This window comes from Impatiens glandulifera, chromosome 3 (assembly GCF_907164915.1).
Source record: "Impatiens glandulifera chromosome 3, dImpGla2.1, whole genome shotgun sequence".
Lineage (NCBI taxonomy): Eukaryota > Viridiplantae > Streptophyta > Magnoliopsida > Ericales > Balsaminaceae > Impatiens > Impatiens glandulifera.
Window position 1 is genome coordinate 22,638,276 of NC_061864.1, and position 16,461 is coordinate 22,654,736.

At 24.8% G+C, this 16,461-nt stretch overlaps 1 protein-coding gene across 1 annotated transcript; it reads left to right on the forward strand.

Annotated features, from left to right (window-relative positions):
* Positions 1–437: 437 nt before the first annotated feature.
* On the forward strand, positions 438–873 carry LOC124930005 (copper transporter 4-like). The gene is made up of 2 exons (XM_047470376.1): positions 438–615; positions 680–873. Exons 1-2 carry the CDS (start codon positions 438–440, stop codon positions 871–873), a joined length of 372 nt encoding a protein of 123 aa, XP_047326332.1.
* Positions 874–16,461: the final 15,588 nt, after the last annotated feature.

Consider the following 16,461-nt stretch of genomic DNA (forward strand, 5'->3'; position numbering starts at 1 on the left):
ACAAAGTTCGAGAAGATTCTCAATTTGAGTATGTTTATTTTCTTCATTATCAAAATTTTATTAGAAATATAAGATATATTTTTTAATTATGAATCAAATGATTGTGTGATTCTTGGCTTTTAATAAAAGTTCATATTAATTGGCATCATTTGTAACCATTTTTTTTCTTCTCAATTTGGATTTAGACTAGAAAATGTTTTATATTTTATTTTGAATGTTGATTTTAAGTAAAATTAAACTTGTAACAAAAGAATTGAGATTGCTTGCTTCTAACAACTGCAAATTCTCCATTTCACATTAGAACAGCAAGCAATCTAATATCTGATTATACCATGCTTCTCCATAGTACTTATCAGTCCGACAGTTTCTTTCCCTCACACACACAATTGTTATCCTTAAATCTGCTCATTCCTTGTGTTCATAATCCATAACCTAAAATGGAGCTTTTTGCTTCCGACCTCCACAATGTAGGCATCCCACCGCCTCCTACTCCGACTGACTTCAGCCATCACCATCGTCCCTCTATCTTCCATACGTCTTTCTTCTGGGGAACCCACGCCCAGGTTCTGTTCTCATGTTGGCCAGGACACGACAAGACCATGTACGGAGTTGCAGGTGTTGGTCTTTTCCCTAGCTGTTATTGTTGAGTGTCTATATCATTGGGAATTTGTTAAGCCAGGACCGAACCGAATTGCGTTAGGCCTGTTCAAGACGGGTATACACACCATTCGAGCCGGTCTATCCTATTTGGTCATGTTAGCTGTAATGTCCTTCAATGGTGGTATTTTTCTGGCGGCTGTATTGGGCCATGCTCTTGGATTTTTGCTATTTGCTAGTAGACTTCTTACCAAATTTAGGATGAATTCTTCTTAACCCTGTTTCAGTTCATTTATTTTAGTGCTTTTTAAGATATATTATTGTTAATCTTATCTGTTTTTTTGCCATTAATTGAATGTTTGTTCATCAAATAAATAAAATTGGCAGTATTATTTTACCACACAGGTACTCTTGAAACATTTCTAAATTTACTAATATATAATCCTTTCAAGATACAAAATTAAGTTATTTATGAAAATAATTTAAATGTATTGCTTGGACACAATATATGGGCCAACCCATGGTGGACGTTCCTACAAACCAAAACCCATTTTTTTTTGATTAAATATAAATAAATAAAAATCATTAATAGGTAAAAATTTCAAGAACATAAACAAATAGTCATAATATACACCAAACAAGAGTCTTGTCTAGAATTACATATTAAATGACCAAATAGTTCAATAAAGTAATTAAATTTTAAGAAGTTCATAAAATGGAAATTTCAGTAAAGTCAACATTTTTAAATACCATTAACAAATAAGTAGTCGACGGCCAATGAGAGAAGTATTGATTGATGCAGTCTGAAACCAAGTTTGAATCCACGAACTCTTGAGACAAAACGAAGAGAAGAAAGACGAGACAAATAAGTAGTTGACGACCGATGGACGAAGTATTGAATATTGACTGTTGTAGTGCTGTCTGAGAGAGAAAAAAAGCTAAGGCTATACGATATATGTCTTTAAGGCTATACATCAAATTATATGTTTTTGCCAACCCAAGCCCAACCCGTCTAGGCCCGCGACCCGAGCGGGTTGGCCCGTGTAAACTCACTTCAAAATGGGTTGCTAATATTTTTACCCAACCCGTCTAAATTGTTTGGCGGGGCAGGCTAACCCAATGGGCCTAACCCAAATTAACGGCTCTAGCCTCAATATGTCATTCATCCACTACAACTCTAGAGAGCCCGTGAAAGAGGGACACATTTGAGTCGTATGTCACGGGCTAAAATTAGATCCGTGTGGCACTAGGCTAGATCAACTATGATTCTAGCTAGTAAACTCTTTTACACAATGCAAAAAGAACTCAAACGCAAAATACTTAGAGAGAGAAATAAAGTTTGAGAATAAGATTGTATTAAAATGATTATTTGATAATTACAATATAATACCTCTAAGATATTTATAGGAATTTACAACGTATTAATTAGGAATTGTCTTACAATTATAATCTAATTACACTAATTTAGGATATCTATTCCTTTATTAGAATATCACTACTTAAAATAGAATATCTCTTGTAATATATTCCTTAATTAGAATATATCTTCTAATCTCTTCCTTAATTATAATATCTTCTAATCTCTTTCTTATTAACTAGCATGTATCCCGTGCATTTGCACGAGTAATAATATAAAAAACCGTGAAAAAAATATTACGGTAAAAATTTTATGGACGGGTCAACCCACAATCCGACGCAAGTATCCATTTAATTTCACATATATCCAAATTAACCACAGCTCTCGACGCGGCAATCCAGACACTTTAAAAATTAAGCATCATTATATATATATATATATATATATATATATTAGTTAGTTAAAAAGTTGAACTTATGTTGTTAAAATGTCACGCGTTTATCAAATATTCGGTTGAATTTAAAAAATAAAGTGCTATTAGCTTAGTTGGTTAAAAGGTTGTACTTGTTTTGTTAGGTTGCAAGTTCAAACCATACCTATAGCATTTTTATTGTTATTTTTATCCGTTTTAAGTTTATGGGCGGGTCAACCCACAATTCGACCCAAATATCCATTTACTCTCACATATATCCAAATTAACCACAACTCTCTACCCGGCAATCCGGACACTTTAAAAATTAAGCATCATTATATATATATATAGATTATTTAGGTAAAAAGTTGAACTTATATTGTTAAAATGTCACGCGTTTATCAAATATTGGTTTTAATTTAAAACATAAAGTATTATTAGTCTAGTTGGTTAAAAGGTTGTACTTGTTTTATTAGGTTGCAAGTTCGAACCATACCTATAGCATTTATAATGTTATTTTTAACCGTTTTAAGTTAATGAGCGGGTCAACCCACAATCCGACCCAAGTATCCATTTACTCTCACATATATCCAAATTAACCACAGCTCTCGACCCGGCAATCCGGACACTTTAAAAATTAAGCATCATTATATATATTTACTCTCACATATATCCAAATTAACCACAGCTTTCGACCCGACAATCCGGACACTTTAAAAATTAAGCATCATTATATATATATATAGATTAGTTAGTTAAAAAGTTGAACTTATATTATTAAAATGTCACGCGTTTATCAAATATTGGTTTGAATTTAAAATATAAAGTGTTATTAGCCTAGTTGGTTAAAAGGTTGTACTTGTTTTATTAGGTTGCAAGTTTGAACCATACCTATAGCATTTTTAATGTTATTTTTAACCATTTTAAGTTAATGAGCGGGTCAACCCACAATCCGACCCAAGTATCCATTTACTCTCACATATATCCAAATTAACCACAGCTCTCGACCCGGCAATCCGGACACTTTAAAAATTAAGCATCATTATATATATATATATAGAGATTAGTTAGTTAAAAAGTTGAACTTATATTGTTAAATTGTCACGCGTTTATCAAATATTGGGTTGAATTTACAACATAAAGTGTTATTAGCCTAGTTGGTTATAAGGTTGTACTTGTTTTGTTAGGTTGCAAGTTTGAACCAAACCTATAGCATTTTTAATGTTATTTTTAACCGTTTTAAGTTTATGGGCGGGTCAACCCACAATCCGTCCCAAGTATCAATATACTCTCACATATATCCAAATTAACCACAACTCTCGACCCGCAATCCGGACACTTTAAAAATTAAGCATCATTATATATATATAGATTAGTTAGTTAAAAAGTTGAACTTATATTGTTAAAATGTCACGCGCTTATCAAATATTGGTTTGAATTTAAAACATAAACTTTTATTAGCCTAATTGGTTAAAAGGTTTTATTTGTTTTGTTAGGTTGCAAGTTCGAACCATATCTATAGCATTTTTAATGTTATTTTTAACCGTTTTAAGTTTATGGGCGGATCAACCCACAATCCGACCCAAATATCCATTTACTTTCACATATATATCTAAATTAACCACAACTCTCGACCCGACAATCCGGACACTTTAAAAATTAAGCATCATTATATATATATATATAGATTAGTTAGTTAAAAAGTTGAACTTATATTGTTAAAATGTCACGCGTTTATCAAATATTGGGTTGAATTTATAACATAAAGTGTTATTAGCCTAGTTGGTTATAAGGTTGTATTTTTTTTGTTAGGTTGCAAGTTCGAACCATACCTATAGCATTTATAATGTTATTTTTAACCGTTTTAAGTTTATGGGTGGGTCAACCCACAATCCGACCCAAATATCAATTTACTCTCACATATATCCAAATTAACCACAGCTCTCGACCCGGCAATCCGAACACTTTAAAAATTAAGCATCATTATATATATATATAGATTGGTTAAAAGGTTGTACTTGTTTTATTAGGTTGCAAGTTTGAACCAAACCTATAGCATTTTTAATGTTATTTTTAACCGTTTTAAGTTTATGGGCGGGTCAACCCACAATCCGTCCCAAGTATCAAATTACTCTCACAAATATCCAAATTAACCACAACTCTCGACCCGGTAATCCGGACACTTTAAAAATTAATCATCATTATATATATAGATTAGTTAGTTAAAAAGTTGAACTTATATTGTTAAAATGTCACGCGTTTATCAAATATTGGTTTGAATTTAAAACATAAAGTGTTATTAGCCTAATTGGTTAAAAGGTTTTACTTGTTTTGTTAGGTTGCAAGTTCGAACCATACCTATAGCATTTTTAATGTTATTTTTAACCGTTTTAAGTTTATGGGCGGATCAACCCACAATCCGACACAAATATCCATTTACTCTCACATATATCCAAATTAACCACAGCTCTCGACCCGACAATCCGGACACTTAAAAAATTAAGCATCATTATATATATATATAGATTAGTTAGTTAAAAAGTTGAACTTATATTGTTAAAATGTCACGCGTTTATCAAATATTGGGTTGAACTTACAATATAAAGTGTTATTAGCCTAGTTGGTTATAAGGTTGTACTTGTTTTGTTAGGTTTCAAGTTCGAACCATACCTATAGCATTTTTAATGTTATTTTTACCCGTTTTAAGTTTATGGGCGGGTCAACCCACAATCCGACCCAAATATCCATTCACTTTCACATATATCCAAATTAACCACAGCTCTCGACCCGACAATTCGGACACTTTAAAAATTAAGCATCATTATATATATATATATATATATATATTAGTTAGTTAGTTAAAAAGTTGAACTTATGTTGTTAAAATGTCACGCGTTCATCAAATATTGGTTTGAATTTAAAACATAAAGTGTTATTAGTCTAGTTGGTTAAAAGGTTGTACTTGTTTTGTTAGGTTGTAAGTTCGAACCTACCTATAGCATTTTTAATGTTATTTTTAACCGTTTTAAGTTTATGGGCGGGTCAACCCACAATCCGACCCAAATATTCATTCACTCTCACATATATCCAAATTAACCACAGCTCTCGACCCGACAATCCGGACAATTTAAAAATTAAGCATCATTATATATTTATATAGATTAGTTAGTTAAAAAGTTGAACTTATATTGTTAAAATGTCACGCGTTTATCAAATATTGGGTTGAATTTACAACATAAAGTTTTATTAGTCTAGTTGGTTATAAGGTTGTACTTGTTTTGTTAGGTTGCAAGTTTGAACCATACCTATAGCATTTATAATGTTATTTTTAACCGTTTTAAGTTTATGGGCGGGTCAATCCACAATCCGACCCAAATATCAATTTACTCTCACATATATCCAAATTAACCATAGCTCTCGACCCGGCAATCCGGACACTTTAAAAATTAAGCATCATTATATATATATAGATTAGAAGATTTATGGGACCTACTTAAGTAATTGGACCTATGAAGATTAACGCACTATGAGGTCAAGATTTTAATTAGCCTCGACATCCCATGGATTGGGTCATGATGCTAATAGGCCGTGACACGTAGTAGCCATTTGAATATATTTATTTATTATTATTATTATTGAATAATTACGATCATATATGTATATATAATTAATTTGATTGATTTATAAAAATAAATATTAAAATAATTATTTAAATTTAATAAACTTCGTTTACAAAGAATTTGATATATATAAATCATTTGAACATTTATAATATAATTTATAAATCATAAAATAAATTTTTATTAAGTTAAAAAAATATATAAAATATAAGTAAATATTAACCGTTTTAAAAACGGTTAATAATATTCTTCTATATCAACGATTTTTAAAACCGTTGTCCAACTCTATATGAACTGCTTTAAAATTAGTTGATATAGAAGTGTTAATATCAATATTTTTTTAATATGGTGGATAAAAGAGGGTTCAATATATTTTAAAAATCGTTGATATTCACACCTTAAATGTCTATACTTATTAGGGTTGTTGATACAGACGAGTTCAATATAACCACTTTTAAATTCATTGATAAATTCATTGATAGAGACAAGTCAATATTAATAATTTTAAAAACAATTGATATTAACTTTTTCTATCTCAATTATTTTAAAGCGGTTGATGTTAACATTTTTTATCGATTAAACATAAATTAGAGTAACTGTAATCGGTATTTGATAGAGTTTTAAGAATCCAAAAGCTTTGAGCTTCAATGACGGATTTTTTTGTAAATCCTGATTTGAGGATTGAGATCTTATCTTTTGACTTCGAAATCAGTTGAGGCAGTTATTTGGATCGAATTAGTCAAAATCTATTTATGATATTTTGACTATTCTTCATCATAGTTGTTAGAATAAGCATCATTGACATTTGATACATATAGATGTAGGAGAAATGATCATTTCAATTTTTGAATTGAGTCAAATCATCTAGAAACGACTAGTTACGGATGGTTATCCTCCCGACGTCGCGATGAAGACGAAGGTCTCATGCGACGCCGTTTCGAGGGAAAACACGATCGCGGAGCGTTCAGTCTGCGTTCCGTCTAGGCGCCATTGCGTTTCAGTGTTCCGTCGTGTTTCATCTAACAAAGCATTAGCTGATCTGCTACTTCGCAGACGTACGTTCCTTTTGCTACAGCGGACGAAGTGTAAATGAAAATCCAGCGTCCATCTGACTCATGGTTACGACTTCGACTGTAGCCTTTTTTTTTTCTACATTTCAGTTACACCCGATTACAAATTTAATTTTTATTTAATGAAAAAACTAATAAAAATTTATTATTAATATTATTTTGAATATATTTTATAAAATATATTATACAAATAAATTAAATATATATAAAATTTAATAAATACAATTCAATATTTTATTATTAATATATACTGTTTTTTATATTATATTTATTTTATTTTTATTATTTTTTTAATAAAATCATTTTTAATAACGTTAAAAACAAATCATAATATATTGATTTTTATATTTTTATTAAGTTCATTTTATATATATATATATATATATATATATATATATATATATATATATATATATATATATATATATATATATATATATATATATATATATATATATATATATATATATATATATATATATATTAATTTTATAAGAAGAAAGTAGAATTAGGTAGACAACATATCATTTTATAAATTTTTTTAATAATATAAAATTATTATTTTTATTAATTAATTTATTATTATTAAAAATATTTTTTTATAATATATTATACAAATAAAATGAAATATATTTTTATATTTATTTAATAAAAAACTAAGAAAAGTTTATTAATTTTTATTATTAATATATATTATTTTAATTTTATTTATTGACTATTAGTTTTTATTATTAATATATTAAATTTTATATTAAATTAATTTTATTTATTATTATTTTTTTTAACAAAATCATTTTTAATTTTAAAACAAATCATAATATATTGATTTTTATATTTATAGTTATTATTATTTATTATTATTAATATATATTAATTATTATATTGTTAATAAATATTATATTTAATAATTTTTCAATGATATATTATATAAAAAATTTAATATATTTTAATATGTATTCAGTAAAAAATATTAATAAAGTTTATTATTTTTATAATTAATAATGTTTATTAGTTTATTTATTATTATATTATTAATGTATATTTATTTAATATATCTATTATATTTATTTATTATTATATATTATAATTAAATATCATTTTGAATATATTTTATAAAATATATTATAAAAATAAATTAAATATATTTAATAAATAAAATTAATATTTTATTATTAATATATATTGTTTTTTATATAATATTAATTTTGTTTATTTATAATTACTTTTTAAATAAATAAATTTTAATAACTTTAAAACAAATCATAATATATTGATTTTTATATTTTTATTAAGTTTATTATTATATATACAGTATCTTAGAAAACATATTATTTAATAAAATTGTTTTTAATAATATAAAATTATAATTTTTATTATTAATTTATATATTTATTTTAATATTTTTATTAATTAATTTATTAGTATTAAATATGTATTTTAATATGTTTTATATAATATATTATATAAATAAATTAAATATATTTTAATATTTATTTAATAAAAAAATTAAGAAAAGTTTATTAGTTTTTATTATTAATATATATATATATATTAATTTTATTTATTATTATATTATTAATAAATATTATATTTAATAAATATATTATATAAATAATTTAATATATTTTAATATTTATTAAATAAAAAATATTAATAAAGTTTATTATTTTTATTATTAATATATATTATTTTTATTTATTATAATATTATTAATATATATTTATTTAATATTTCTATTAATTTTATTTATTATTATATATTATAATTAAATATCATTTTGAATATATTTGATAAATTATATTATACAAATAAATTAAATATATTTAAATATTTAATAAATAAAAATTAATATTTTATTATTAATATATATTGTTTTTTTATATTATATTAATTTTATTTATTTATTATTATTTTTTCAATAAAATCATTTTTAATAACGATTAAAATAAATAATAATATATTGATTTTTATATTTTTATTAAGTTTATTATTATATATATATATATATATATATTAATTTTATATATTATTAAGACTCAGAAAGCTTTAAGCAAATATAATTAAGAATTAAGTATATAACATATTATTTTATAAAAAAAATTAATAATATAAAATTATTGTTATTATTATTATTATTATTTATTTATATATTTATTTTATTATTTTTATTAATTAATTTATTATTATTAAATATATTTTTTATAATATATTATACAAATAAATTAAATATATTTTTATATTTATTTAATAAAAAAACTAAGAAAAGTTTATTAATTTTAATTATTAATATATATTATTTTAATTTTATATATTGTCTATTAATTTTTATTATTAATATATATTAATTTTATTTATTATTACTTTTTTAATAAAATCATTTTTTATTTTAAAACAAATCATATTATATTGATTTTTATATTTATAATAATTATTATTTATTATTAATATATATTAAATTTATTTATTATTAATATATATTGTTTTTTATATTATATTAATTTTATTTATTTATTATTATTTTTTTAATAAAATCATTTTTAATAACGTTAAAATAAATAATAATATATTGATTTTTATATTTTTATTAATTTTATTATTATTGTTATATATATATATATATATATTAATTTTATATCTTATTAAGATTTAGAAAGCAAATGGAATTATGTATATAACATATTATTTTATAAAAAAAATAATAATATAAAATTATTATTATTATTAATATATATATATTTATTAATTAATTTATTATTATTAATTATAATTTTCATAATATATTATACATATAAATTAAATATATTTTTATATTTATTTAATTAAAAAACTAAGAAAAGTTCATTAGTTTTAATTAATATTTTATATTATTTTAATTTTATTTATTGTCTATTAATTAATATTATTAATATATATTAATTTTATTTATTATTACTTTTTTAATAAAATTATTTTTAATTTTAAAACAAATCATATTATATTGATTTTTATATTTATAATAATAATAATAATATAATATATTATATAAAACTTATTAAAAATTATAATAATAATAATATATAATAATAAATAAAATAATTAGGAATATTAAAATAAATATATATTAATAATTAAAAATAATAAACTTTTATTATTTTTTTATTAAATAAATATTAAATATATTTAATTTATTTTTATAACTTTTTATTTAAAATCTATTAAATATGAAATTTAATTATAAAATATAATTATAAATAAAATTATAAAAATAAATATATTTTTTTAATAAAATAATAATAAATATTTATTAGTTTTTATTAGATCATTATTAAAATATATTTATTTTTATATTATTTTATTATTAAATTTGTTTTAATTATAATTTATTATGTTAAATGAGTTAAAATCAAAATATTATTTGAAATAAAATAAAAATAAAAAAAGTAATAAAAGTTTTTATAAGTTTTTTTAAAAAGAAATTAATGAAATATAAATATAGAATAATCACTCTTCTTTATATTTTATAATTTAATTTTATTAAACTAAAAAAATATTAAATTATTAATAAATTAATTTTGAATATTTTAATATTTTCTAATAATAATAATAATTAATAAAAAATAAATATTTATTTAATAATTATATTTTAATTAAATAATATTATAAAATATTTTAATATTATTTAATAATATATTAATAAAACTAAAATATACTTAAAATAAATATTATTTAAAATTCAAAACCCTATTTTCCATTATATATATATAGGAAGTGACGGAGGATAGATGGTTAAGATGAGAAAGAATTTCGGGGGGTTGATTAATATTTATATATATATATTTTTAATTAGGTATAAATTATACTTAATATATTATTTTAATCATAATTTTATAAAATTATTAAAATTTTAATTTCTTTATTATATTTTAAAATATAATAATAATAATAAATTATATCTAAATATTAATTTAAATTGAATAGTGTTTAATTGAACAATGTTTAAATTAAGGAGAGAGTCATTAACTTTGTGTGCGTTTTAGAGTTGACTCCATAACTGAAATATTCGACTATATGATTGAGAAACATAGATCTTCTCTAAGGTTTCCCAAAATTCTTGTGCCGAAGATAATTTTGAGACTTGTTGATGAATCTTGTCTCTCAATATTAAAAAGAGCCATGCAAGTACTTTTGATCTATGATACACCATTGTTTGAATTTTGGATTATTGATTTGAATTGTATTATTTTGATCATCTGTTTCTTGAAGAAATTTGGGAGGAGTTTCAAGATTCTCTTCTACTATATCCATAAAATCATAACCTATCATGATATGAGTAACTTGTGATTTCCAAATGCATGAAGTTGGAAAGATGGTCCGAAGATATCAACCTATTAAGCAAGTTTACAGAAATAACTCAGATATGGTTCAAACTTTGGAATATCCCTATACACATGTATAATGTAGAAGTTCTTAGTCATTTTGCAAGTTGATTGGGTACACCATTATACATGAACTCAATTACTAAAGGAGGAGAGGACCTATCATTTGCTAGAATTAGCATTGATGTGCATTCTAGAAGCACACTACCGAATAGTATGACAATAGTAGACATAAAAGGAAAACCTATTGTCATGAAAATCACTTATGAGTGGAGGCCATACAGATACACTTTCTACAATATCTTCCAACATGCAAGCCCAAATTATGATTTGGCTAAGGAAGAAGATCAGAAAATTCATAAAGACCATAAAATAAAGATGCAGGAAAATGAAACAGATGTGCCTATTATCAAAGAGCAAAATGTGGTTAAAGATCGGGAAACAGAAGATAAAGAAAATTATGTTCAAGACAAAAGTAGTACGATGAAGGAGGTGGAATCTCAACCTAATCATGTTGAAGATATATTTGAGGATTCTCAATCAAATCAAGTTGAAGTGGTTGCTAATGAAAATAGAGAGGAAGATACCCAAGCTAATCAAGAGGAAGAAGAGAATTTTAAGGTTAATATTGAAGAATCCAAAGTTGCTGAGGATTTTAAAGATGGAGCTGAAGAAAATAAAGACAATGATCTCAAAATTCAAGTTTAGAACAACAAGGTGAAGAGCTCAGAAATCCCTAAGAATAATTTTTTTTATCAAATCAGAACGGATTCATATAAAGGAAAAAATCAAAAAGAGAATAGACAGTATCCATCAACTTCTTAAGTTCATGCCCCTTTCATTGTAATAGGAAGTGGAAGGAAGAGAGGAAGGACAAGAAGGGAAAGAGGAAGACAATCTGTTGAAACATCAGGTTGGTATGGAAATAGGAATCCTGATTGGGATAATTAGAATTTGATACAATTTGTAATCTTTGTTTGTAATCTCTAATTTTCGTATGTTTGATGACTACTAATCAGGTTCTTTAGGGTCGTTTGATTGTCATTTTTTAATCATAGTTAGGGGTTGTCTAGTTTTGATTCTTGACCCTCTCACTTTTGAGATTTTAATGAAATGGTTTTAACCGTTTTCCAAAAAAAACTTGTGATTTCCAATAGATATAGTTGTACTTACCAAGCTTTACGCTTTCAGGTATTATTGGTAGAACTGAGAAATGATATTGTTTTTCATTGATAATATAAACAAAAACTATTTGAAAACAATATTATTGATTTAATTATTAATTTTTAAAATTGTTTTAAATAGTAATAGAAAAGATAACTAATATGAGAAAACTTAGTAATTAGTTAATATATTTAGCCTAATTAACAGGAGATAAAATAATTATTTCTCTTATTTGTTTAATATTTATCGTAAATTAATTAAAAAAATTATTTATTTAAAATAGAGTTGTTAATTGATTTTTAAAACCAATAAAAAAATGCACATGTGCAAACTTATTTTTCATTAGAGTTTCTTTAAGTTCGTAGTTTGGTGATACTCAGAAAAAGGTTTCGGGCTTCAACCTTCACACCCGTTTAAAAAAATTGTGTATTTAAAATTAAAACAATAATATTTAAATGTTGTTGTATTCTGGGTTTAGTTGAATTTTCTCGGTCGGATCTCACGGTTATAGTCGAAATTTCTTGGTCGAACGTCTCAATCATAGTTGAAATTTCTCGGTCCTAGTCGAAATTTCTCAGTTGGACCTCTCGGTTCTGACTGAAACTCCTCGATCGGACCTCTCGATCCTCAAAAACATCAAAATTGTAAATTTTGCAGTTTTGATTGGGCTTGGATTTTTCGATCCAAAGGCCTAAGTAGCTTCACAAAACTCTCATAAATAATATGAACATCATCTCAATGTTTGATTCAACCTGAATGATGTTCGATTTCATCAAAAAGATTAAACTACTACATTTAAGCCCTATTAAGACTTAAATCCTATTACTATATACACTATAATTAAATATGAGCCCAAAATTCAGCACATGACTAAAGACCATTTCTAATAGATTTCATTTTGATCTTGTGAACACTCTCCATATATATATATATATATATATATATAATGATGCTTAATTTTTAAAGTGTCCGGATTGCCGGGTCGAGAGCTATGATTAATTTGGATATTTTGGTCGGATTGTGGGTTGACCCGCCTTTAAATTTAAAACGGTTAAAAATAAAATTAAAAATGTTAGAGGTATGTTTCGAACTTGCAACCTAGCAAAATAAATATAAATCTTTAACCAACTAGACTACAAAGACTTTATATTTTAAATTCAACACCAAATTTGATAAACGCGGAACATTTTAATATTAATATAAGTTCAGCTTTTTAACTAACTAATCTATCTATATATATATAATGATGCTTAATTTTTAAAGTGTCTGGATTGCCGGGGACGAGAGCTGTGGTTAATTTGGATACTTGGGTCGGATTGTGGGTTGACCCGCCTTTAAATTTAAAACGGTTAAAAATAAAATTAAAAATGCTAGAGGTATGTTTTGAACTTGCAACCTAACAAAACAAGTACAACTCTTTAACCAACTAGGCTACTAAGACTTTATATTTTAAGTTCAACACCAAATTTGATGAACGTGGGACGTTTTAACATTAATATAAATTCAATTTTTTAACTAACTAATATATATATATATAATGATGTTGAGTAAATGAATACTTGGGTCGGATTGTAGGTTGACCCACTCATAAACTTAAAACGGTTAAAAATAAAATTAAAAATGTTATCCGTAATTTTTTTTCACGGTTTTTTATATTATTAATCGTGCAAATGCACGGGTTAAATGCTAGTTGAATTAGAAGCTCCACCACTTCGCTCATTGCGGCCTTATATCACGATCTTCGTGAACAAATTAAGCCAACTCTCATCAACGTTTCCGCCTTCTCTTCTTCACTTTCACTAACCATTGGATCTAAAACTTCTATAATCTTCCATTGCATTCATTCGAGTCTTCTCCCTCATCCAATCCGCCAGAAAGATAATATTGATCATCATATTTTTAATAAATTATTATGACATTTGTGCTTTAATTTTAAGTTAAACGAAACTTCGTGTTCATCATCGTCTTGCTTCATTACTTCTGGAAACCATGCCCTCTTTCCACTTATAAGTTCCATCAACACAATTCATAGCTATATAAATCTGGTTTTGCATTTATCATTTGATCATTCTTAGCGCTAAATAATTTATAGTTCCACGAACATTTGAGATTTTTGCTCACTGTAGTTCATCTAGCAGTATGTTTTGAGGCTTCACATCACAATATATATAAAATCCATTTCATATGTATAACCAAAGGATACCGCGCGCATCATATATATATATATATATATATATAATCAACATTTCTTATGTATAATATCACTAGTAAAAAATGTATCAATAGCGACAAAATTTAGTAACGATATAGTTTTACTGTCGCTATTGGTCAAGCAAAATTATTAGATATACTAACGGGTTATTAATAGATACAGTTATTAAATACTGTGGCAATATTTTTAAATAAAAAAATTTAATATTAAAATATTGAGACCTACACAATTAAATTATATTTCTATTTACATAAAAAATTTAAAAATAATTATACTTTTTTTATAGGTTTTCATTTTGGTCTATTGAACTAAGTTAGACTGAAATGTTCATTATGTGAAGTACAAACATATTATTAATTAATACTTTAAAATATAAAATAAAAACTAAAAATGTTTATCCGATTAAATATTATGATTTTACTTAAAATTTCTAAAAGTAGTCTCATTTTTTTTACTTATTAATTTTGGGCTAAGGGAAATTGAATTGTGTTATTAGGTGACCAAATTACCAAATAAAGGGAGGGGTTAAAAGCACTAACCCTAAATAGCCTGATACTCCCCCCTCTTTTGAACTACTCTCAATTTCCATTTGAATACTCTGTTCTCTCTCATTTCTCTCTACAGATTTTGTACGCCGCACATGTATGATATTATTTTTTGAAATGTTTGCCGATTCCTGTGAAAATCGATGACGGAATAATCGTGATAGAGTTCTTCACAGTTGACGGAAGATTTCACCAATTTTCGATTGGATTTGAAGTTTTATCCTAAATGTCGTTCAGGAAAAGAATAATCTCTTTACATGTTAGTAACTATCTATGAATCGCATTAGTTTTTCAATATCAGCAACTTATGATTTTCGCCAATTCTACCTGTAAATCAGATTTTCAGTCTCCATCTCTCACACATGAAAAAGGAGGTTGAATCATGTAATATATAAAAAGTTTTCTGTAATCAGTAGCTTTGCAAAAATGCTTTGCTTTTGATCCAATTTCAGAAGTTTTTGCCCATATTCATTCTCAAAGTAGTTTCAATACAGTAGCTTCGCCAAAATATTTTACTTCTGATCCAGAGCAGTTTAGTAATGTCAGAGAAGATATTACAGAGATTCTTAGGGCCAAGTTTTCCATCCTATATTGGTGATATTTTGTTGTCTTCTTGTTTCCATTTCTTCTACATAATTTCGATATGTTTGAGTTATAATTGACCTGGCTAGTTATGGTAGACTATATAGTTCAAGTTACATTAAGGCAAAATATACATAAAAAAACATATGTTTAAGAAGACAAGGAAAGGTAGAATAAATTGCTCTTAATCTTGTTGTGAAAATCGTTTTGTTCTAGGTTTTTATATGCAGATTTAGCTTTTCTATTTGATATCTATATCATTCATTTCTATGGATTTGAAAATATAGGCTACACAAATTTGTCTTCATTTGATCATTTTCTACATAAGAAATTCAAGATATGTACCTCTTATTTAGTAGGCAAAACAATAAGTTATAACTCATTTAAAACCTCTAAGTCAGTAAAATCTTCTTGCATTGAGATATATGGTTTCTCTCTAGTCAAGTGAATGTTACAATAACAAACTATATAGATTGAATATATATAGTTGAAACTAGATTTCAGATATTTGTTAAAATTTAATTAACAAAAATAAAGACTAAACACT